The sequence below is a fragment of the Gallinula chloropus genome (genome assembly GCF_964237585.1).
Source record: "Gallinula chloropus genome assembly, chromosome: 14".
Taxonomy (NCBI): Eukaryota; Metazoa; Chordata; class Aves; order Gruiformes; family Rallidae; genus Gallinula; species Gallinula chloropus.
The window spans coordinates 16,207,679-16,234,572 of NC_140099.1; the positions used below are offsets into that span (position 1 = coordinate 16,207,679).

At 40.3% G+C, this 26,894-nt stretch overlaps 1 protein-coding gene across 3 annotated transcripts in view; it reads right to left on the bottom strand.

Annotated features, from left to right (window-relative positions):
- Nucleotides 1-448: 448 nt before the first annotated feature.
- TTC7B (tetratricopeptide repeat domain 7B) overlaps nucleotides 449-26,894 on the bottom strand; it is a gene marked incomplete at its 5' end in the record, with an annotated part of 141,145 nt that continues 114,699 nt past the window's right edge. For all 3 annotated transcript variants that reach the window (XM_084270413.1, XM_084270412.1, XM_084270414.1), the window contains one exon: nucleotides 449-1,424. In XM_084270413.1, the coding sequence (XP_084126539.1) occupies nucleotides 1,203-1,424 (222 nt within the window). In that variant the 3' untranslated portion in view covers nucleotides 449-1,202. The remainder of the gene's footprint in view (nucleotides 1,425-26,894) is intronic.

Here is a 26,894-nt window from a genome sequence, read left to right on the forward strand (position 1 = left end):
GGAATATGTTACCAGCCAGCTTTTCCTTCAAAGGACACGAAGTGCAGGAGATGTTGAGAAAGAGCCACGCAGACAGGCAAAGAAAATGGAAGAATAGTGTGTAAATATTTAACATGCTATTCCCATGCACCACCAGGGTATATGTGAATGTCCATGTATTATGCAGGGGCAGAGTAATCTTGCTTCATCGAGAACTGGAGTGGAAGGAATAAAAAAAGTAGCGAAGAATTAAAGAAACCTGAAATCTAAGATAAGGATACCACTGGCAAAGGGTACAGCAGCTTCGTTTCTCCAGACTGGCCTCGGGGCACTTAGATTTGATGTCATTCATGTATGAGACCAGCCAGCCACATGCCCCGCATCATAAAATCTATTTCCCCCAAGTTTTTCACTGGGACACAGGAAAGGTTCCATTTAAAAATCATTTTATTATTAACATAATCTTCCCATTTAGCCAAGTGTGGGTCACGTATAAGGAATGTCAGTAAATATTCCATTTGAGGCTTCTTTTTACATATTTCCATTGATAAATAAACTCTGAATTCACATAAAAAAGTTAAACTTAAATAACTAATATATTTTTTTTTGCAACAGGCATACATTGGTAAAATATAAATATTCTTGTACTCAGCCTTTGCTCTAAATAGAGATAACAGTTAGCCACACATCACAGTTATTAACAACTAAAAAGAAGAACTCAACTGATTTTTCTGGCCTGGACTAAAATAGAGATGGAAACAGAGAATTCACATTTTGACTTTGGGCCAAAAGAACTCGAGAGGCAGGAAGAGAACAGTTTTATTAACAGCCTTGTTAAAAATAGCCTGCTCTGCCACTGAATTTTAACTTACTCTACATTTGGTAGTTGATTCCGTTATAATTTTAAGTAACACTCAAGTATCACTAACAAAATATGCAAAATATGGCACATCATCCATGAACAATATAACGATGTTTCAAAACTACCAGGGCAAAAGTGTAGGCGATATGAGTGATTTGGTTCTGACTAGCCACTTCGTCCTCTCAGCCTAACCCATCAACATATTGCATCGTGTCACTGTTTTGGCCACTTCCCCACAAAAGGTTGGAGTTTGTTACCTGCAGCTCTAAAGCTTTTCAAGCTAACCAGTTACCAGGCAGCCCGAAGCACTGGGGTTCCTCACCCAGAAATCAGACCAAAACCGGTTGATCCAGATGCCCTCTCAAAGGACTCTGGGAATGATGGTAAAAGGGACCACGGGACTGCTAGCTTCAAGCTCCAGCGCCGTAAGGAAGCATTCAGTTGCGGCATCATCATTGCCTTGAGCCTGCAGCACCTCTCCCAGGCCATTCCAGACCTCGTGGGCCGTGGAATTCACCTGGACGGCATCTCTGAGTATCTTCTCTGCCAAGCTATAGCGCCCGAGCTGGTGAAGTATGAGAGCCTGCAAGAAAGCAAAAGGAAAATAGGTGAGATTGGCCAGTAGCACTTCCCTGCAGCTCAAATGGTATGTCACAGCAGTGTAATAAGCATAGGTAGCTCTTGGGGTGAAAGTGCTATAGACGGTACTTTTTTCATCTTTTTAAGGAAAGAAACAAGCTGAGTTCAGTAACAAAAGCTGTACCCAACCATCAAAAATCAGTAAGCACCTCAGCTTTTGTGACTGAAGTCCCATTGAGGGGTGTGCCCTGATGTGTTCGTATCCTGCCTGTGCATCTCAGCACCCAGCTCGTGTCTTACAACAGCTGAGATCATACACACGGCACCACCTGCTCTCAGGGATGGCAGTAACAGAACCAAGTTCAGCCCATGGGCAAGAGCCCTGGTATTCGATTCAGCCTGTCCATGGGCAATGTGCCGGGACTCAGGTTGCACCAGTAGCGTATGAAGGTAAAGCAGGCAGTAACTTCCTCAGGAGCTTCCTAGACACAGGCTCCACATCTTCCCCTGTGGGATGGGATCCAATTCAATACCACGCAATCCAAGATGTCCAAACCCACCAGGATATGGGCCAAATAAGGTTGTGGGAATCTCCATCAATCACATTCAGCTACGTCACTGTACCAGGAAAGTCATGGAATGACCCGGCAGGAATTGTACTCTGGGATTATGATAATCCTAATGATGGCATATGCATTTTTACCTTGTGATTCCGCCTTGCAAAGACCACAAATCTTTGTTTTCCAGAGAGGTGTCCTGACTACCTGCCTACAGATTTCTTGTGACATCTGCCCTCCCAGCTCCCATTCTGTGGGCCATTCTTTCTTTTATGTCTCTCTGTACATCTGTCCCTGAAATCTTTATCAATCTAAGCACTGATGATTATAAAGTACTGAAATTCCACACAATCTCTGAATTATCCACCTTACATTTCTGGAATTCTGCCTAACAGGTTGACTTTCAGCATGGGCAGACTGTTCCATCCTACAGGACAACAGAGCAGACTGTGCTCTGAAGAGCAATATAAAAAGTGATGTATGGTATTGGCAAGTGAAGAAATAAATGCAACAAAGACTAATTTTTATCAGCCTAGTAGCTGTTCTCACAAAAAGGTACTAGAGGGCTTTTCTGCTTTTGGAGGGGTTTTTGTGCTGTCAAGTGAGTCAGCATTTCTGGAGCAAGTGATCAGTACTTGTCATCCAAAAATCAGGATAGTCTCAGGGTGGGTGATTTTACCCTGCAGGAAAGTGTCAGTAGGTATCAGACGTGAGACTACAAAAAATGAAGCAAGGAGACAGCATTATCTAAAGGTGGTGTGGCTGCACACACCTAACCTCAGTAAAGTTACCATGTTCTTCTTTTTCCAGACAAGATTCTCTAATTAATTTTCAAAAATAATCCTTTTTTTTTTCTGTGCAGATTTGTACATTTAAAACTAATTAAATGTTAATTAAACAGAGTTTTTTGAATATTGGCAATACTATTTTTCCCAAATATGCCAGACTATTTTCCCTGCCTGCTAAGGATACAAGCTGTTCTTTTCAAGACCAAAGGAAACAACCAAATTCTGCAGATGGGGACAGAAATTCTGTTCAGAAATTCAGGCAGAAATTCTGCCTGTTGATGGGAACAGAAACACGTTATGTCACTTCTGCCCTATTCTGCATGGAAAAACGTAAAGCTGGGATTTTCCAGGTGATAGAACTAGAGCAAATGCTACCTGTTTGCCTGCTGGTTTATGTTTCTAAGAACATAAGCTATTTAACATTTGGGAGGGAAGGGCTCTCTCCGGGGCAATCAGGTCACACCCTGTACTGTCACTGTTTTGAGTGCACAGCTGTTTAAGAGAGAGGCTCCAAGAGCTGGCCTTTCGCTGGTGTCTCCGGCTGGGATGGTGTGCAGACTCCCTCCCCAGACCCAAGGGAGAGAAAATTACGACTCGATTCATCCAGTGCATCAGAGGGACAGTGACATTTGGTCACTAGAGCTGTAGGTTGAGCTCAAACAAGTGACATAATTCCCTCTGATTAATTAACCCTCTCAGAATGATGGTCAGATGTCACATCTGGTGAGTGTCCAGTCTGTAGATCTCCTTCTCGCACAACTTCATTACAGTTCTGAGGCACAGAACATGTGAAACTGTCTGCAGTCTTTGCCTGACTCTGCTCCATTAAGCATTACACTACAGACCACAGGGAGAAGCAGCATCATGCCTACCATACAGCAACATCCTTCAGTGACCTCGCACCATCACCCATCCAAGAAAACTGACCTCCAGCTTACCAGCTGTCTGCATATGCTTGCTCTCTGTACTACACTCTTCAGAAAAAAGCACCAAAACCAAAGCACTATAACCAAAAAACCTCTAAAAAAGACCCCAATTCAAAATTCCTCTCAGGTTTCTCAGAAATCAATACAAATTACCCTAGTCTTTCACTGTGTATTTTTCCTAACTGGAAACAAATTCTTGAGGCTGCCAGTTCTGGCCTTTACCTATTCAGCAGCAGATGTACAGACAATGTTTATCTGCAGAATAATGTTAGGTCTCTTGCTTTATGGATGGAGATGGGCTTGAACAGCACATCAACTCTGCAGAAACCCAGGGGGGTACCTAAGTGACATATGGCTTACACCTTCAGACTTGGCACATTTAAAACCTAAACAGAATGCCTTCTCTCTATATCCTCTTTATAAACAGGCACATAAAATTATTAAAAAAAAAAAAAAGATAAGGATTTTGGAACCTGAACCAATTGGAAAAAACTGCAATATAATAATTTGAGTAAATAAAAAATATTAGTAGGCAAATATCCATTCTACAAAAGATGAACAGTAAGTTCCTAAGGCATGACACAAATCTAAAGCAATCTATTTGTACATTTTAAATGCTGCAGCCCTTAAACAGGTGTTTAAGACAACTGTTGGAGGAAGCAGAATCTCTCCTGCTATCGCATCTCTTTCACATGGAAGTCCAATAAGCTTATGCCATTTGCTTCTAATGGTTGTAAAAGCCTCCCATGTGTGTGGGTTTCTTCATTTTGCAGCTCAGTACAAATTTGGTTTATTACCTTGACTGGATTGCTGAGAATTTTGGGGTTGTTTCGGTTTCAGGTGGTGATTTTTTTTGGCAAACCACTGATCTCCCAGAAGTGCATTAAGGCTTCCAGGTTCTGCCTGTTCAGTCTGTCTTTATGTTGTAAACACTCTAAACAAATCTTATTTTCGAAGACAATTAGGGGCCTGGAGCATCTCCCCAATGAGGAAAGGCTGAGTGAGCTGGGACTGTTCAGCATGGAGAATGGAAGACTAAGGGGGGACCTTATTAATGTTTATAAATATCTTAAGCATGGGATGCAGGGGGGAATCAGCCAGCCCCTTTTCAGTGTCTGTGGGGACAGGACAAGGGGCAATGGCTGCAAGTTGGAGCACAGGAAGTTCCGCACCAACATGGGGAAGAACTTTTCCCCAGTGAGGGTGAGGGAGCCCTGGGACAGGCTGCCCAGGGGGTGTGGAGTCTTCTTCTCTGGAGACATTCCAGACCCGCCTGGACGCCTCCCTGTGCAATATGAGCTGGGGAGCTGCTTTGGCAGGGGGGTTGGACCCGATGAGCTCTCAAGGTCCCTTCCAACTCCTATGATTCTGTGATTTTTCTTTTAGCCAGTTCTACATTGTAGAGGCCGATTTTGTAACCCCAAAAACTCCAAGAGAAAACTAATCAGAAATGGCAGAGGCAGAAGGTGAAGGGAATCTGAAGAAACAGAGACTTTTTTTGTGCCACCACCACCAGAAGTGAAAGTGGTGCTTCATGTCTCCGACTCACTGATATTTATACCAGTCACTTTGAATAACCAACAGTACTCAAAGATTTGCGGAGTCTTCTGCTCAAGGAAAGGTCAACAGCCCTTTGCAATGCCCAAGCCATTGTCAGGGCTCAGAGCTGAGAATATCAGGGACTTTTCAATGTAAATGCCATACAGGGGCTGGCTTTCTAAAAAAAGAGCATTATGCTGTGCTGCCTGTGATGGGGAGGTACTGTAGTTGCTACACACAAGGTTCTACACAAGCTTCAAATCACAACAGAACAAGGAATTAAAAGGGGGGGAAAGCTTTCTTCTCTGCTGCAGGTCCTTTTCAAGATCTTGCTGACTGATTACTCATCCAGTCTGGAGTCACAAAGTCTCCCTCTAATTGGTCAATGACTTTATGTGTGTTTCCTCCCTGGATCACCACCCTTTCTCTTCATTTTACGTTACCCCCCCCCAAACTGCTACCACCTTTCGCTTATTTCTGCAAAGCATCTGTCCAAGTATTTTCATAACGCTCAGCCAAACAGGGCCCAACCCCTGACTGAAGGCCCTTAGTACTGTTGTCAAAACAGAAGTTATTTGTTATTTATTGCTCAATATCTCCTAGGTACCTATACAAATACAGGCCAGAAAAACAGCTATTGAGTCTGAATAAACAGAAATATCTTAAGGCACCATCAAAATAATCTGGCTGAATACCCTTCATTTATACTGATCTTGCATGTGTTAAGGAATGGGGATTTTATCTTCTGCATTTTGGATGCTGTCTTGGGACTAATCACGTTTAGTGTTTTAATTAATGGCACATCACAAGAATTCTGAGCATGATGATACAATTAGATAAGAAAAAGTTAGGGGATATGATACAGAAACCAACAGGCTGATCATGAGAACTAGGATGCAGAAGTATGGCAAAAGTCAGTAAAACACAGTGGAAGATAACTTGACAGTAACACAGAAATGGTGGAAGCCTGTCAACCAAGCAGCTAGCAAGAAGGACTTGGATCTATTAGGCAACCCCAGGATGACAGTGTGAAAGGTGAGGAAAACTCAAATGACATCAAGTGAGGTTTCCATTAGAAAGAGAAGAGAGACTTTGTGCTGCACACAGATAGAAGTAGGTAGGACCTCCTCTGGCACCTTGTGTAGTTTCTTCTATTCAACAAAGGTCATTCAAACTGGAACAGGCACAGAAAATTACTATTGAGACAATCAATAAAAATCTTAATTTACACAAGGAGACTAAACAGACTTGGTTTGTTTAACCTAGCAAATCAAAAGCTGAGAGGAAATGAAGATACTTGCTATAAAAACAGTAGAGAGAACAGAATAGAGAAAACCTATTTTAGTTAGAGAATAACATTGGCACAAGAATACATGTGTATAAATTGGCTGGGAGTAAGTTTACCAAAAAAAGGTGAAAACATTCCTGGTAATTGGAGCAGAGAGATTTTGGCACAGCCTTCTACTTGCAGTAGCACGGCACAAAACCAGGTCCTCTAGAAAGAGTTTGCATGCTGCGACGGCTACAACTTGTCTAGAGGGCTCAAGGAGCTTCCACTACCCTTGCTCCACTATCAGGTTCTCCCTTGACCGTGTTGAAAGGTGGGAGTGAGAATTTCATGCCTCTGTGATTATTCTTGATGCTTCTGAAAGAACAACTTTCTCTTAATTCCATGGGTTACACTGAAGAAGCAGGTGCAGAGAGTATTATAGTGCCCTACTAACAAATATGAAGTTTAAAAGGCAAAATTATGGTGGGTATCCATCTTATTTCTGAAAGAAGAAAACTGGTATGACAAAATTAATGGAGTCCAAAATCTTCATATCCATGAGGCCTTTTTATAAAAAGCAACAAACAAGAGAAAACCAAAAACCAAAAAGCAAACCTCACACCTCATTCACAGCCTTTTGGGCTGAGGCATACAGGAATTTTCAAATGCAAGTAATACAAGATTTTAAATCAGCGTTCACTTCAACAGAACCTAAACCCTCACTCCACCTAGATAACATTCAGTATGTCATTACAGATAACATTCAGTATGTCATTACATATCTGTCTGCACCCTAGATAAACAAGATACCGTTACAATTTGGTCTATGGTGATGGCATAATAAAACCAGTAATTACAATTAATACTGTCTTCAATAAAGCAGAATTATATTTTGATATACACCTGACACGTCAGAATTATAATTGGGCCTAGTTATTTTCCCCCTTGCAGTTCAATATATCAAGGTTATTTTACATTAGCTAAATGTAAGCTTTTCTTAAAAGAAAAATGTTCAAGTGAATTCTAATTTCCAAATGCAGCTTTATACATTCTCCAAGTAAAACCTTCAGTCAGAAAATGCCTCATTATTTATCAATATAATATCCCTCAGAGTCTGATCAACATGATACAACAAACAATTGCATACAGCCATAATTGCTTAAATGAGCACGTAGTGCAGCCTTCACTGCAAAGTTATGTTTTTTCCTGTAAATGGGCTTTCTCTCTTTGCAAATTAACCTGTCATAATGACTAACCAGTCAATGGGAAACACACATCTAGAAAAATAAACATGGGACAGAAATGGAAAACTACTTAACTAATTTCTGAATTTGAAAACATGATTAAAACTAACCATTTAGAGGAGTCTAGTAAGGTCAGGTTTTTTCATTTGCTTTTAGGCAAATGAGAAGTTGGCATTTGATTTTTTTTCCATGCAACTAACTTTTTAAAAATAAAAGCCGTAATTATCACCCATCATATGTCTCACCAAATCAGAGCTTCATCATAAAGCACTAAACAAGACTTGCAACAAATGCACATGGAAAAAGAAAAGCAAAGCAGACTGACAGCACCACAGAGATCACTGTGACTTCTTCAACGTGGTGAAAAATTTCTGCTCAAGCAGGCTGGAGGTTTTCCTAAGGCTTGACTACTTCTCCACCCTTCATGGAAAATAAACAGTTCTCAGTCTCAACAGAAGCACCACTTGAGACTTTCACCCTCAGTCATTGGATATCAAGAGGAAGAATTCCATTTTCTCTAAGAAAAATACAGACTAGAAGTGGGAGATATTCTCAAAAGCAATGAAACTTATTTCAAAGTGGAAAAAATATAATGGGACATTTGACCATGAGTCCATTTGCACTTTTGCCTTCTTCAGAGAGGATGAACTCTCTGAAGATGCTGAACTCTCAGCACTGAACTCTCTCCTAACTCCAGAGAAGGAAACTGATAACTGGGAGAAATGAAGAGTATGAGAACAAGAAATGTGGCTGGCCTAGCATGCAATAAAGTGTCAGAGATGATCACTGTGTTTAAGCATCACAGCCTGTTGACCTGCAAAAGACTCAACTACAGAGATTTGAGCTCTACCAGATAAGACACTGGGTTTTTTCCTAGTAGGTCTGTTACGTGATTTGGTTAAGAGCTTCTAAATTTGTATTTAGCTTAAAAAATACCCTGCAGGGCTAAAAGTTTCCCTTGCAAAAACAACACCTGTAAGAAAACATTATAAGCATAAGAACATCAAGAATGTATTGATTTTGCTTTTAAGGATGAGAGCTGGGAGACAGAAGCAGAGTGGAAATACTACTTGCCTGGTTGGCTGATGACCTGGTTCATCACCCACAAGCTAACAGCTACAAAAGTATAATCAGACACAGAGCTACACAGATGTGAAAAATGATGTGTTTTGGTGTTTGGGGTTTGCTTTTTTTAAAGTTTCATTAAAAGGCCTAAAGGACTCACTATATCCAATTCCCCAGAAAGTTTTCTAGTTCATGGCTTTTTTTTTTCTTTGAACAAGCTCCAGCCAGCCTAAGAGAGAATCAACTTTCAACTGCAGGATGTAGAAAGGCATGATATAAACATCCCATCTCCCCTAAAAAAAGCTTGAAAATCAAGGATTATGACCACAAACATTTCCAAAACTTAATATGCAATGTATGCATTGCAAATCCACATGCACTGTAATTTTAGCATCACAAAACTGCCCCTTGTTACATTCTGCTTTTTCAGCCTATTTTGCATGTGTTAAGGTGGCTGCTATTTTCAAACAGATCTATCAAACTTGAAGGTTTACCACAGAGTTGACAGTGTTATGCTATAATAATGAAACAGAAGAAGTGTTAGAGAAGGGAAAACGAGAAGAATTTGACATGATATATGGAAAACACAAGTAAAACTCTGCAGCTATTTCCCATCCTCTGTGACAAAAATACACATTTTAAATGTATTCTATAATCAATATTTTACATTTATGTAGAGTGAAATAGCACATTATTTATATACTGTGCTCTCCTATTTTCCTTTCAGCTGATGAATTTGTGCTGAAACACATCCATCTAATGGAAGTGTGACTTTGCACAATAAATCATTTATTAACTCCTCCTTTCAAAGGCATATATCAAGAACAGCTGCATGTTTAGTCATTGTAAGCAACTATTTTTTGCAAGAAAAAACTGTGACATGGTGCATCAGTTCAAAATAAGCCATTCCAACAGAAAAAAAGATGAATAAACATAGTTCTGTGTCCGAAATGACACACAGAGATGCACTTTAATGCAGGGATTTTGAAGTGTGCCTTTTTTTAAGGTTTAAAATCAACTGGATTGACCTCCAACACTTGTGAGTAAAGATAATTTCCCATAGAATAAACACTTTTCTTTTTTTGATTGGAAAAACACCTGCAGTGTATACATATCTTGTTTCCAAAATACAGAACACAAAACCAGTCATCTCATTTTCTCTAATACAATTCTTTGGAGTAAGAAAGCGTGCCCAAAATAAAACTTATAATGAGCTCAGTATGGGTTTGGGTTTTTTAAATGATGACCACCTAGTACTACTACAGCTGATCATTACTTAACAAGCAACTGAGCAACAAATATGCTCCTGCAGCCAACATCTCTGTTCATTGCCTATCCCAGAGTATCACCTGCTTGCTCTGTCCTTTCTTGCTCCATCCCCCTCACTCACCTTCCCGCATCCCCCAGCACACCCCAAAACCGAGCCCTGTACTCCCTGTCACCACCACAGCAGGCTCCCAACCCCAGGTAGTTTTTTCCTTACCATTACTGCAAAGCTAACATAACCCCTAAGGTATCCAATTGCTTCCCCTGCTGCAAAACACTTGTTGCTAGGAGAAAACCTACTGCTTGGCAACAGATACTTAAAACAAAAACTTTGGCTTGGTTACTCCCTGAACTTTGCATTGCCAGTGAGAAGTAAGGAACGTGCACGGTCGTCTGTGCATCTGCGTGTTTATTACCCCCTCAAAAATGACTGACCCCTTCCAACAGGGATGTGCTTGCCTTTTAGTTCGTTACTGTTCACAGTTGACAATGCAGAAAGGTTCAAGAATGAAGTTTGTGTATTAGAATCACTGACCATAGCCTCCCACCGAGATGGAAGCTCTTGGGACACCTTTCTTCCTGTTGCGACACCACGATCTTGCAATACTCTGCTGTAACTTTGATTTATACTTTACATGAATGTCATCTGAGCTTATAAAACCAGCAGGACTACCAGGCTATACTGCCAGGCCTAATTTGACTATTGCAAGCACACTGGAAACAAATAGAACACCTTACTGAGAGAGTGAAACACCTAGTGACTTCAGAGATGATCTAATTTTTAATTTCCTTGTTGACTCCCTTAATTCAGTATGTTCCTGTATCTTGTCATTCACACGCTCACCCCTCTCTCCCTGTGTAGACCTTTTATAGATTTCATGACCTAGTTACACTATATTCACTGCTGAAATCCCACCATTTCATCAGTCTAATCTGTGGCTGTTTCAACATTGCCTGGTTTCAAAAGCAAGGCTAGGTTTACTACTTCATCATGCCACCTACAGAGACTCACTTGTACCACCTGACACTGATGCCACAGTTTTCCAAGTTTTGAGTCAAAGGGTTAGAAGTAGAGAAAATTCTACTGCTGTTACTCAAGACACAGGACTAGCACAGAAGTGCTCTCAATAGGCAAAAGAGGAAAACCCCGAATCCTCCAAAAATGGTACAAGCACAGAGCAGGCTAGAGAAACAGCCTCAAACCTAATTCTTGAAACAAAGAGCCTCAAAATCAGCCCATGGAGTCCATATTTGACTATTTGAGCAGAAGACTGATTTTTCACAAGACCTGGGAATTCGGTGTCCTTACTCCACTGCCTAAAGACTAGATTGCAATTTAGTCCAGGTTCCTGGTTTTAAAGGTTTCTATGCCATGCAAAATTATCACTCATGTCAAGAAATTCCTTTGCTTTTTTCTGTCCAACAGCCAACTGATAGAATTAAAGTAATAAAAAATAGCAAGCAATGGCTTTTTAAGAAGCTGTTTTTCATTAATGACAGTTTTTCTATAAAATCACAGTGAACACACTGGTGGCATGAGGCTTCTGGAAACAGTAATTAGAAAAATTGATCAAATGTTCTAATGAAGAAATCAATCTGAAGTCATGGGAATAGCTTGTATATCAAAGAAAAATCAGAGTTGCAGATCCAGCGCTAGGTTCTGTGGTTAAAATTTATAATTAATAGACCTGTCAGAGTTCAATTGAATGCTCTGAAGATCTTGAGCTAGGCTGTCACTATACTGAAGGCTAACACTTGCAGTCTGTACTTGTACACACTCAGTATTACAGAAAGCTCCACTTACTTGTCTGAACTTTGGACACTATGGAAAAGGCATCAGAAGTGAATGATGCTCTTTCTGAAGTACCTTTTTTGCATTTATACAAGTGCATTTCTCAAATATTCTGACAAATGCTGTATTAAATATTCAGAGTCAGAACTGCAGTATAAGATAAAAGATGACCAGTCCTTTCATTACTGAAATAAAACAGAAATGCAAAGATTAAAGCACATTATTCACATTTTTCTTCCTTCTGCCCCTAGCCAAAGAGGCTTTTGCATACAGAAGTATGTACATACATAAGTTATTACTATGGCTAATGTCACTGTTTCAAAAGCGTTATGACACCACAGCAGCACATGCTAGACAATGCATTACAATAATCTCCAAGAGGTTCTTTTTAATAAACATGTATTTTTAATAGCATCCTCAGAAAACCCACTGTTCCCTCCCAAAGCCGCCACGAATTGCCATCTGCTCCTCAGGCCCAACACACTACAATGGAAAGAGCCATCTTCATGGCATTTTGCAAACACACCCTGGCACGAGGGGGAACACTCCCCCTTTTCACCCACCAGAGTCTTAGATGAAATGCAGAATCACAGAATCATAGGGGTTGGGAGGGACCTTGAGAGCTCATCGGGTCCAACCCCCCTGCCAAAGCAGCTCCCCAGCTCATATTGCACAGGTCGGCGTCCAGACAGGTCTGGAATCTCTCCAGAGAAGGAGACTCCACACCACCCCTGGGCAGCCTGTCCCAGGGCTCCCTCACCCTCACTGGGGAAAAGTTCTTCCCCATGTTGCTGCGGAACTTTCTGTGCTCCAACTTGCAGCCATTGGTCCTTGTCCTGTCCCACAGAGCACTGAAAAGGGGCTGGCTGATTCCCCCTACATTCCATGCTTAAGATACTTATAGACATTAATTAGATTCCCCCCCTTAGTCTTCTCTTCTCAAGACTGAACAGCCCCAGCTTATTCAGCCTCTCCTCATAGGGGAGATGCTCCAGAACCTGCAGGTACACTGCTAACCTGTCAGTCTGACAGGACATCTGCCAGCAGATCCATCTTGAAGGGAAGGGAAGGGAAGGCTATTTTCACTGCGAAGGGAAGGCATCCACCCTCCCATCTACGTACCATCAGGTGGAGATCAGAAGAGCCGGACCCTGATCACTGGCTGAAAAAGGGCTCTTAGCCCTTTCAGAAAAATAATCCAGACCACTTCTTTATATGCTGCTTTTATTTTCAGAAAACCTGAAGAAATTGAATATACTGAAAACTAGGGAACAAAAGCCTTGGACAGTTAGGAGCGAACCCCAATGCACTATTTTGGAGAAAAAAAACAGTAGCTTTTTCCATTTTTTTTTTAAAGCTAGAAGTAACTTTAGCATACCTTGACAGATCTGCTTTTGCTAATACTGATCTGGAAGCAAACAGACAAATATTACTGAAGTATCTATTACCTTTTATAATTCAACTCCAAATGAACCTATCGGGTTCTCTCACAGATATCTTTTTGGGAGTCATTGTTCATTTTTCACTTAAAACTTGGCAACAATAAGGTATTTTCAGTTTAATTATCAGCAGAGCAGAAGAGTCATTCATTTTGCTCCCCTATTGTTACTGACAACCTCAGCAGAGGATTTCTTGTTCCATATGATATTTAGACTGTAAGTGCTAAGAATCATCTTCATCTTCCCAATTTTTTTCCTAGGCAGCTTGTTTTCCTTTGTTCCAGTGCCAGTGTCACCCAGCCTTATTTTGATTGTGTTTATCTGTCTCATGCTTACATGGAGCATATATTATTGTCAAGTTTCCCACCTCTCTCAGGAAATGCTCCAGAGGCTTTCCAGTGCTACAGTTCAGTCACCTCAGTGCTCACTGTGTATAAGGACAATACTGACATGAAGCTCAAGGACAATTTTGTCATCCAGCCACGTTACTTGGGATTACAAGAGAATCACAGGGCAAGCTTGTGAGGAAACCCCAAGTTCACACAACTTGCCCTATGGGCCAACCTCAGTTGGCTTTACTCTCCATGTTTTCAGGACATGAAGCAGCCAGTGGAGGATGAACAGCACTGTCTTCCATAAGCTAAGGAGAAATCTTAGGCTTACAAAGTTAATTGTGACACTATGCTGCTAATAGGTGATGACATTGATAACTGGGGACAACATGATCTCTTGTGCTGGTCATGGCCAACTCATGAACAATAAAGAATCAGCTCTTGTAGAACCATGGAGATGTAGATCAGATCAACTACTACCCCAGCTCTTTGTCATTTAGCTATTCAGCCTTGCTCTTGCATTTTACATTTAAGAATCACCACATTTCTTTTTGTGTTAGGTCTCCAAGTATCATTTTTAATCAAACTGATGCCTTTTTCCTGAAACTACTCTTCCCACGTATAGGCAGTATATTAACTATCCTACAATCTTTTGTTAACTTAGGTTTCAATAAGTATTACTGGACTAATGATTTGCTATTTCATTTACTAGGTCTTCCAGAATTCTGGCCAACTCCTCCATACTCTTCCACCAGCAAGTACTTGTCACCATTTCTGTCCTTTCATTTCCTCTATTAATTTTAGCTTTGCCATCCATGATGAATATTACACTCCTGTTGAAGACTGAGGCAAAACACAAGTTTAATGTGGCTACGGACTTTTCATAAAGGGTGATCCATCATTGCAGTGGCTGGTGCAGCATGTTAACTCATATGCTGCAGCTGGTTTATGGCTCTTGAAATCCATTTTCCAAACTGTATAATAAGCACACAAGGTTGGAATCTGCAATCAATTGCCATCTCCCCCTCAGTCCTTTCCTTTGGTTCACTATTATCTGCTCCACAAATAGATGTGAACCCCGCTCCCCACGTGTCAGAATCTTGTTCATTTGAGTCACTTCCCTAGTTCTCTGCACCACAGTTGGCAGGAAGAACACAAGAATGACAAAAAGGCTCTACCACCATAGCAGCAACATGGGTATGGGGGGGGGGGGGTAAGGTGGGAATTCTGCAATTTAATGCACCCACTGAGATGGGGTAAGACACAAGTATTTCTTACCAGCCATATATGTGTTAAACATCCTTGGATTTTATCTTTGGCAAAAATATTCAGATATAAATGTTGCATTAAAACAAACGTAATACACATGGCAGAAAGATTGCACCTACTAACACCTCCTCCAATTTTAGGAAGCCTAGGGTTCAATTCTGCAGCAAATTGGATGACTTTGTATGCCCAGGCTAAAGCTACATCATTTCTTTTCAACAGAGATCACCAGCTGTTCACACTATCATATCACAATTTTAAAAGGAATTAAGTTTGATGTGTTGATTTCTTTAACAGATCTGACAGCGTTTCATGCTGTTTTAGTCTTTACATCAAGAACAGTTATTTTTGGCAACTGTAACCTACCAACTTCTGGCTAGGCATTCAATTAACATGACAAAGCATCATCACAGACTGCACTTGTGTCACAGCATTTCATAGGCCTCCAGTAAGTCTTTGGGTCCATGACCCTCATAATACCATCTGTTCCGATGCCATTGTGGCTATCACTTTTTCAAATGGTCATAAATTAAAAACCAGACAGAATCCCAAAGATGCTATTGTCAGCTGTCAGGACAAACTGTAACAAGGACCATGAGAAAACTGGAAATTGAAATGGCTCTGCAGCTGACAGAGGTTTGCTTGCTCATCTTTTGAACATTTGTAACCACTTGAAAACATCTGCCTTAATTTATTACTTAATGCCCTTTAGAAAAGAAAGGGGATTATTTTTAAGTGAGAGAATAATACTTTAAAAGCTAGATCTTTATTTAAAATTACTTATTTTTAGGTAGCAAAAAACACTTCCCAGAAAGAAATTCTAATTCAGAATTTACTGACTGTAAAGAAGCCTGGTCTGGATTTCCAATGTGTCTTGTGTTGCTGCTGCAGAGAATGTACAAGTACTTGCTCCCATGTGTACTTGCTCCCATGTGTACTTGCTGATATCAAATACAGATTTGAAATCATGAAGCATCCTCGGTAGTCTTTTCTCCTGCCTCTATTTTTGTAATACTTGCACAAGTCCCCATCATTCCCTCTCCTGTCCATATGAAACTGGGCAAAGAATTTAGAAGTTACGAAGGGAAAGCTGCCAAACATACACACAAATAGTAATGATTTAGTAAGCCTGATTTCCTAAGGATTTCAGTCTTAAACAGCAAGTTCAGTGCGTGTAATATAAAGTGTATCAGTAATGGCTGAGGGAGATTGAACACACTCAGCTGCAACAAATCATTACACCAGCATCCCTGATTAAAGACTAATCAATAAATTACACCTCAGAAAAAAATCTGAACTAATTTCAGATACATCCATAAAAGAAACATTAATAACTTATAAAGTTTAGCTCCTAAGATAAGAAGGAAGCGTTTCAAAACTTTGTGATTTTTCAAAGTATTTAGGAAAAAAAATGAAAGAATCAAATGTTGGCATCCTCCCTGGTTTAGGTGGTTTTGGGCCTCCTAAACCATGCTACGCTGCTCCAGTGTTTTGGGTAGTGTCTTTCCTCCCTGTACTTCATTTTTAACAATGTGAACAATATTAATGTTTGTATAAATCTGCAAAGTGCGTGCTTTGCTAATTAATTGTTTTGCTTGGTTCATCTGAGCTGTATTAAAAGGCTAAGATTTATTCCAGATTAAATGCTTTATGTGGAGATATGAGGCTCTTGTGTATGAGCACTCCACTTTAACATCTCTATCTTTTGCTAATACTTCTTTTCCTTTCAGTTCTATGCCAGTTCTTAAGAAAGAAAAGCTGCTTTTAAAACCAACTTTGAATTCAATGTAAAGGCTAGTCCTTGAAAGCCAGCTTCCTTAAAGCACCACAAAAGCATCTATTGCAATGCAGAATTTCTCAGGTTTGTGTGAAAAAGCCAGGAATACATAAAACTACATTGCTTAGGTTTCAGGTCAGAGATTAGCAGAAAGAAGCTGCTCTGTTGTACAGAGCTTTTATTCTTTTCTTCTTTTTTTTTTTTCTTTTTTAAAATGCAAGCAAGTAAAAAACTGGATTCAACCTCAACATCTGGACAATAAACATTTACAGCCAGTACGTTAAACTTCCAGGTATTGAACTGCCTCTCGTTTACCTCCCACAAATCACAAGTAGGGGCACAGAGTTATGGTTTGTCATGTCTTAACAAACTGATCTCCTTCCCCAGAGGATATGACCTCTGGTACCTTCAATATCTGGGTACCTTCAGGAAAAAGCTGGCCTGAGAAGTCTTGCTCAAAAGTATATTTATTGCATATAATGGTAATTACATAAACACACAAACAGCAAAAGGAAGTGTTTGACATTAGTTCACCAAAACTGACTCGCACTACATGTGAGTAAATACGCAAGAGTTATGTACGTGCTCACCAACTCACACAAGGGGCTACAGAATCCCCCAACTTCCTCCAAGTACATAAAACAAGACTTAGTTATTTTTTGCTCAAACCCAGGCAGGAGTCTGATTTGTATGACAGAAGGATGCATCAAAGCTCAGACCTGAATAGAACATCTAAGAAACTTAACAGCCCATTATAATGAAAGCAGCAATCCTTTTTCCTTCAGATCTCTATATCCACAGACTTCATATTTAGTGCTGGTTTGAAGTTAGCTTTTCTTGAATTTTTTAACTTCTTCCCGAGTAATAATGTAAGATAAGAAACAAAGATCTATAGACATAGCTTACCTACAGAAGTACATTACTATAAAACAGTGCTAAGTTTAACTAAGCTCTCAAAAACAGATCAAAAAAGAACCATAAGAAGAAAGTACCGATGCCAAAGATAATTCTGAAAGTCTGCTACCCAAGCAGCCATCCCCTTCATCGATCATCCCAGCTGCAATGACTTGGGAAATACTACATGCATTGAGCAAATCCAAGAGAACACTGACAAAATTTTCCAGAAGAGAAGATAGCTGGGGGTAGAGAGATGTAGGTAAACAAACTGATTTGTTATTTAAAAGTTCTGCAGTGAATTTGAGACAAGGTCCTCATTTTCACTTGGCTGAGCTGAAATGGCTATGAAGACATGGAGCTATCAGGTCCCACACATACCTCCACTTAAACTGTGTGCAAAGGTGATAGCTATCAAAGATAATTTTCACTGATAAATAATAAAGCTGGTTTAATCATCTACATTTTAATAGAAGTCCATCAGTGACAGTACTAAATTTAAATATCATAAGGGAAACCCTTCCTAAAGCCTGCCAAAATCACTTGCTAGTCAAAACCCACAAAAGACACCCCGCACGGTCCCTTCAACAGGCAGCACGAATATTGATGCTGCTGCCCTACCAACATCCACTGATACACTGGAGATCCCTGGGGGGTAACTGATTTTCTTCAGAGTGCAAATGCACTGGAAGGAATAAGCAGAGGAATTAAATAGGAGTGCCATGAGTGCCATGCTCAAAATGAGGAATCATTTTGATTTCTTTACAAGCTAGGTAAATCATAGCATCTAGGCTTCGGTTTCCCCACTTCTGGACTAGGAATAAATGCTACACACTTCAGGTTTCAAATACGTTTTGCCCTAACATGCTGATCACTCAAATTTGTTATGAAAACAAATACTATAACCTTTTTTTAATAACTAGACTTCAGACTTAGGGAAATAAAAAGATATCTGCCATACCAACTGTCTTAGCTGCCATACTGTCTGCAGCCACTCCACTTAGCCAGTTACCTTTTTATTCCTCTAAACTTGCTCAGATGTCTAAAATATTCATACTTAAAACTATAAAGACCTGAAGCTAAAAATGCAGCTCTGTGATCAATCATTGCATTCAAGATTTAAATCAGCTATTGGCTCACAATGTAAAATTTTATAGTGCACAGGTAAAAAAGACTAATGTGGGGTTTTCTTTTCAAGTGCCAAGAGTTGTTTGCAAATTCACTGTTTTAACAAAACATTCAGACTCGATTGGTACGTGATTGTTGAAACAAAAAAGCTCTTATCTCTGCTCACTATAAAGCATATTACTATTGGAATTAGAAAGGTGCAGATCAACACTGTGCTGCTGATTGGAAAAGTGATGAAAGCTCAAAACAGCTTTCTGTTTTCAAGTTCAGCATTACTGATGCCTCACTCATGATGCATTTTTCCACTCCAATCCATTTAGCCAAGCAGCTGCCCATGACAGAAGTGGCATGAAAAGTGTTAACAACTCTAGATCTGCATTCACTACGATTGGTCGGTGCAGAGCAAACACGTGGGCATGCGTACTTGCAGATGGCAGAGACTTGGGAAGAGTCTAGATTTAGAAAACGTTGATCTTTGTGCTTTTACAGATAGATAACTGGCTCAAGCAAATGTACAACACAGCCTCTGGTATAGGTGTACCCAGGTTAACCGTGGTCAGCTTACTGCAGCTTCAGTGAGCCTTCCGTGCTGACCAGACTTTTTAATCATTGCTCTAGAAAATGCTGAGGAACGTTGCTTTTGCAAACTGTAGAGTAAGTGTAATATTTTTCTACACTGACTTGAGGAATAAAAGACTCAAGTTGCCTCATCAAGAATCATTTACCAAAGACTTAAGTGGTCTTATGGGAAACTGGGGCCTAACGCTAAGTCTTAAGGTAAAAGGAAGATAAAGAACAATTGTCAATCAAGATATGTTAATAAAGGGGCAACAGTTAAGGGCCATATAAGATGAATAGTAACTTAGAAAGATACTGCATTTTGCTCAGTTAACTCATGAATATTCTTTTCTTCACCAAGGGGAAGCAGGACCCCACCAGACTTGCAATGTGTATTATATTATGTACTGTTATGAAGAAGGCACCTCGGTTGAGCCTGTAAACCTTGGAAGTGCCTAATTCATAGTTAAACAAGGGAGGGAGTTTGGATGTGAATAGGGTATAAAATGCTGAAAACTGGCCACAGATGTGCCTACTTTGCTAGAACACCAGCTCTTGCAAGAACGTATAATAAATTGCTGCTTCACTAGCACGTCTGCTGTGAGCCCTTTCTTAGGACCACTGGCATTTCTAACATCACCCCATTAAATCAATGCAAACTGAAACCCAGACCACTACTTCGCAATGCCAAACATGCAGCATCAGTACCAGTCTACCAAGACTCTGGCTTGTAACTTTAGTGTTGATGTTAATGTTACACCACATCATAGCAACACCATGAATAGATCCTTTATGCTCAGTAGAAAATCAGATTAAAAAGGCATCCAGACTTTCAAAGTAGGAGCAAAGGAATTTTCTATTCCAAGCCAAAATAAAACCAAAACTAGAGAGATCCAAATAATCAAGTTGGGAGAAGTGTATTATCTTTATCCTAGAAGAGGACAGAGAAGAAAAATCTGGGAAATAAAAGACTAGCTAGTGAGTGAATAGTGGAAGCAATTTTACTACCAAAAAGTTCATATTTCCAGAACAAAATTACTTTTTGTTTTTATAATTATATGCAAGGCCTTAGCACAAGTGTTGAAGAAAGGAATGGTTAGCAGTACTAGGGGAAAGTGGGCTAAAGCACAGCACATGTTTTTCATTGGTGAGACACTAAGCTAATGTGTACAATATTCGATTAGATAGATTAATTAGAGTGGGAAGTGGAGGAAAGTTGTACAACTAATTTTTCTGGATTTCAGTAAAATGTCAGTATAGCTAGATATAGGAAAACAAATCAAACTAGAGATGGCATAGAACAGCCCAAGAATGTAAAAATGAGTTAAGAACTAGTTTCACTAGTCCATCCATCCAATAGGGTGAATAATGGTGAGCAGACGTCAAGGTTTGGTCTCAGCCCGTATCTTAGCTTAATTTATGGTGTCAGCCCACAGGTATCAAGAGTGCTGATGAAATCCAATTGCAATGAAGTTATAGTACAGAGGTAGGTCATCCAAAGGGTATTACTAAAGAGCACCTGCAGTCCACAGCTTTAGCCACAATGGCTTTACTTAAAGGACCATTCTCATCTCCTATTCCCTAACTGTAGTAACAGAAGACAGCAGTCAGATTTGTACAGAGAAGACACTGGCCTTGAGATGCCATTCACAAGATGGCCAAACACTATGTCTCTCCCCTACTGACAAATCAAAGGATGTTAGTCTGCAAAAGAGAGCAGCTCCACATAACTTCCTTCATACCCTTTGTTACTACTCTTGGAAAAAACATGTTCTAAGAATAATGAAAAAACAACCATCAAACCCTAGAAGGGAACACAGTTTTCAGGGTTTGACAAAAAACATACTTCAGATTTTCCCATGGGTAAAACCTCACTGAAGTAGTTGCTTTCTCTGTTAGTTTGATGATCTAGATTAAAAAAACCCCACCAATCTAACATAAAGAATTGCCTGGCACTAACCTCAAAGAGTGATTCCTTAACTCCATCTAAAACCAGTTAGCTACCAGAAAACACAGTCTGTGTTTAAAGAAAACCAATCTTGGACAAATTGTATTACACTCTTCATACATAGTAAGTTGGTCAAACCCTCCCAAAGCCCAACATTCAACTCATTTTTAAACTACAGACTCATGAGCTGGGCCAGGACTGCAAAGTACACCACTGGTTAGCAGGGAAGTAAAGCTTCAGTAAATGGAAAAGAGGTCTTCAAATAAAATTTAAAATGAGATGAGTTGGAGAGATAGAGAAACATAAAAAGACTGTTTGAGACTGAGGATTTGCAGAAAAAACTCTGTACCAGAGTAGACAACTTATCTGGGGAATGCAGCTGTTTGACATAACCCTGGCAAAAGCAAGCATTAAAATCATTTCCTGAGGGACAGTTGCTTCCAGATCTCTAGTTTTGCATTAGGTAGGCCACTTGCTGCTTGATGAGGATAAGATAAAGCACGGTTTTTAAGAACAAGTTGCTTATAGTTCCTAATTAGCAAAAAGGAATCATAATTGATGAGGTAACTGCGGGTCCTCTCAACTGCAATCTCATCTTGGGAAAAGGCTTGTGCCAAAGCCAGTCAAGATCCCCTGTGACAGATGTAACACAAAACCCAAAAGGTAATTTCCTCACTGCACTAGAAATGAGGGGGAGGGGAGACAACATGTGTACATGACTTGATATTACAAATATTTTCTTGTAGTTCAAGAGTTCCCACCTATAGAATTCTACAACACAACCTTCCTCAGGAAAATAAGATCCTTTTATTTGTTTAAAGCTGAGAACGGCTGTTCTCACCAGCCTTTTTCATATTCTTTAAATTTAGCTAAAAACCTTAAAAATATTTCTCTATTAATTATATAAAATTCAATTATAAATTATTAGATGCCAGATGTTGCCTACAAGCAAATGCCCTTAGAGACTACAGGAAAGACAGCCATGCATACCAGGTACCACATAGCTTTCACTGTTGTGTAAGTTCTCAGCTCCAGCTATAAAGTAATACTTTAATAAATTCAATGAGCACAAAAATGCCCAGGGAAGCAAAATAATCATAATTAGCCCAGTGCATACTTCAGTAGAATGACCTAATTTAAAAAGTGTTTTGCAAAGCAATTCCCATATTGAAAGGCAATTACACAGTAAAATAAAAAATGTATTTCTGAGATCCACGCAAAAAAGCACCAGCAAGTATTCATGAAAAGAGATTAAGAGATTACAGAGGACAGTAGGGAGCAGCACACATTTTCAGCTTCTTCCAGGTCTTGTTTCCATTTTATTCTTTAAACATCAAGAGCAACTATTAGCACTTCGCTGACACAAAGCCTCCTGGCCATACCCTGAATTACTGGGACTAAGACTACTGACATTTTCTTTCTGTTAAGTTAGTCCTGCTTGCTAGTATTTTTCCACTAGTAAAAAATCTGTTTTTTTTCTGCTCCATCCTCTTTTAGGTGTCCAGTTTACCCAGAAAAAGGCATGGAGGAAAAGGCAGGGACTACCTCAGATATCAACATAACCCAAGTGATGGCTTTAATGTTGTCAGCCCTATAGAGAGTAACACACATAAGGAGATGGAAGGACTCTATAAAGACATTTCATAGAAGCTCAACATGAGTCGACAACGTGCACTCTCAGCCCAGAGGGCCAATCATATCCTGGGCTGCATCAAACGGAGCGTGGCCAGCAGGTGGAGGGAGGTGATTCTGCCCTTCTACTCCGCTCTCGTGAGACTCCAGGCGTAGTACTGTGTCCAGTTCTGGAGTCCCCAACATAAGGAGGACATGGAACTGTTGGAATGTGTCCAGAAGAGGGCCACGAAGATGACTGGAGGGTTGGAACACCTCTCCTATGACGACAGGCTGAGAGAGCTGGGCTTGTTCAGCCTGGAGAAGAGAAGACTCCGGGGAAATCTTATAGTGCCCTTCCAGTACCTGAGGGGGCCTACAAGAAAGCGGAGGAGGTACTTTTTAAAAGGGCATATGGTGATATGACAAGGGGGAATGGTTTTACATTGGAAGGTGGCAGATTTAGATTGGATATCCAACCTGGCCTTAAACACCTCCAGGGACAGGGCATCCACTACTTCTCTGGGCAGCCTGTTCTAGCACCTCACCACTTTTTCTGTAAAAAACTTCCCCATAATATCTAATCTAAACCTTCCCTCCTTTAACTTTAGTTCATTCCCCCTTGTCCTCCCATTATCTGCTCTTTTAAGAAGTTGAATCCCCTCCTGCCTATAAGCTCCCTTCAGGTACTGGAAGGCTGCAATGAGGTCCCCCCACAGCCTTCTCTTCTCCAGGCTGAACAAGCCCAGCTACCTCAGCCTCTCTTTGTAGGGCAGGTGCTCCAGCCCTCTAGTCGTCTTTGTGGCTCCTCTGAATCCTCTCCAACAGTTCCACATCCTTCTTGTATTGGGGGCCCCAGATCTGGACACAGGACTTCAGATGGAGCCTCACAAGGGTAGAGCAGAGAGGGACAATCCCCTCCCTGTCCCTGCTGCCACCCCTCTTCTGGTGGAGCCCAGGATACTATTGGCCTTGCGAGCTGCAAGAGCCACTGCTGGCTCATGTCAAGCTTCTCATCACCACAATCCCCAAGTCCTTCTCAGCAGGGCTACTCTCAATAAGCTCTTCTCCCAGTCTGTATCTGTGTCTGGGATTCTTCCGGCCCAAGTGCAACACCTGACACTTAGCAGTGTTGAACCTCATTCGGTTCCCCCGGGCCCATCTTTCCAGCCTTAACGTGGATCACTAAGGCATGTTTGAACCTCCCAGGAGGAAATGATCAAAAGTGAGTCAGAAACCCAAAACCTTAATTTATGAAGGTCTCAACTAAAGCCTTTCAGTTGCATTGTTTTGGCCCTGACACTTTACATGGACATTCCTGAACTATATTGCATATGCAGGTGGCATGAGGAGCACGACTGGAAATATTTTGGAATTAACTGGCTGTTCTTGCATTTGCATTGTGTCTGCATGCCTAAAAAAACCAGACAACAACATCAGAAAGCCCAAGTGCTAAAAAACCAGCTAAATCAAGCATATAAAATTATCAGACTGACAACAGTCAAAACCGCATCATTATTAACTAGCTATGACAGAACAGGCCACTTTACAGAACTGCAGGGTACTGCAATGCCTACAGGACACTGACCAGCTGGTAACAATCAGTCTTGCATAACAGGATGACTGTAGCACGTTTTTGTCCACAAACAAATATTCCCATCATGTTGTCTAACAGAAATCATTACCTCTACACAAAGCTTGTCTTGCGCTTTCCCAAAATCACAGGATGGCTGAGGTAGGAAGGTACCTCTGGAGGTTGTCTACATCCAAATCTGAAGTAGAGTCTTCTAGAGTGGCTTGCCAAGGGCTGTGTCCTGTCAGATTTTTTAATGACTTCAAGGATGTGAGATTCCACGTTGCCTCTGGGCAAGTGGATTTATCTTACACATATATCAAATACTGCTACACAAATGGTGTGTTATCATACCCTTGCTCCCAGCTCTTTGCCTGTCAATTACTTGAAATCCCTCCTCAGATGCTTTTTATGATGTCTAACAAAACTAACCCCCTGTTCCAGACTGGGTCATTGTAATCTTTGGGCTTTATTCCTTGAACTTGAAAAAAAAAAACTTTGTTGCTACCTATCAAATTCTGATATTTAATCTGTACTTGCTGTATGTGAAACAAATTGATAATAGCTCAGTTTTGGTAACAGAACCCAGTTCAAAGACTTTATGCTATAGAACATGAATCAAAGCTTGAGATGAACACTACTTGTATTTTGAAAATTGAAACCAAAGATTCTTAAAATCTTCCAAGCAAAGAGAAGCAACTTTGGAGTAATACTGCAACTGCAGACTGACCTGCTTCAACAGCAAATTGTGATGAATTATCTGATGGGTGGAATTTTATCAGTCCCACACAATACAATAAAAACACTGGAATGATTTGTGACCTGCCAAATAAAAAGGAGTAACCCTAGCCAAAGCATCCCTTCCTTCTGCCAGCATCTACCACTAATTAATTTTCCATCTTTTAAAATGGGAACAAATAGAAGTGATAAAATGGCTTCTGGCAAGCTGAGCCTGAATTGATAAACTGTGGAAAAAATCTATCACACAGCAGAAAAACAGATGAAAACAGAAAGTTAAAGCTGAGTGTACCAGGCAGAAACACCTATGTAAAAAAAAAATCCCCAAAACACCAACCAAATAACTGAAACAAAAAACCCTCCACTTTTAAATTCAGACAGAAACTCTTGTTCCAAAAGAAATCTCAGGAAAGTTAATTAAAAAAATTCTACAAAACACTTAAGGAAAAGTTACAGAAAGCTGCCTTAACCATTGGTACAAGATTCCAAGTAAATACCACACTCCAGCGACTTATTCTAGTTCCATTCAGCGCAGCAACAGTGCCTGCTGCACAAAACCAGATTACCTTTGCATCTTGATAGTTGTGGACTGTCTAAAGCAAACAACTAATTTTAGACCAGTTGCAGTATTCCTCTTGTAATGTCTGTCAGCTGAGGACAGCAAAGAGAAGTTGAAACCTGTTGAGTCCTTAGAGAGCTCACCCTCAGGTGGTGAAAAGCATCCAAGAGTAGAGATACATTCTTGTCAAAAGATCTGCTCCTGCTACAGGTGCTTTAAGCCCTTTGGAATAATGTGGAAAAAAAAGGCTTTCATGGAGCAGGACCCATGTTTCATCGACCCCCAAATACCTCTTTCAGAACAACAGTTCTCAGGGGACTAGCACAGACAGTCCTGCATGGGTAAAAATGGAATTTCACTGCTTCAAGTTATAAACTTTAGTGCAGTAAGTTCCCACAGTCACTTTCTGTTTCCAAAAGAGCAACTAAATTCTAGTTTAAACCCAAATTTGTTGCAATTATTGTTGTCCAACAGTGAAGAAAACCAGATCTGCTTTAACAGAGCACTGTACAACTCAATCTTTCTTGATTATTCTCCTTGATTAATACTTTTTTCTACTTCAAAACTTAATGACTATACAAGTTGGTGTTACGTATTTTTATATTGCACTAACATCAATGGATTTCTGTTGTAAGGTTAAAATGGGACAGAATGTTTTCAAGGCAGAAAGGAGTGCTGTGTGGCAGGTGAAGAATTTAAAGTGTATTGAAATGGTCCTTGAGCTACTTGAACACAATGGGTGTGTTCCAGGTTAAAATGCAGGTCGAACTGCCTTTGTTTTCTCAGAGTGCAGAATGTGACTATGTGAAATACTTAGATGCCACAGTGGTCAAATCACAGTAAAATGCCTTCTGTAAGGAGCAGTGAGTTTTTGGCTGAGCATGTTTTGCTCTCTTACCTTTCTATGAAACAACCTCGAACTTTCTGAAGGGCAAACCACAATATTTTACTAACAACTCTAACAAAACCAATTACTGTTTCTTCTCCCTTCTTCTTCAACAACCGTGTACATAAGGATGCACTTAGCAAGTCAACTGAGCACTGAGATTTGGCATTAGAATTGAATTGTACTGTAATCAGTTACACCACAAACCACCCACAAGAACCATCACAATGTGCTTTGGACAAGCCTATGTGACCTAAACTAACAATTTTATACAGTATAGCAGCCTGACAATGAAAATCAAATGAGTTAGTGAATGTT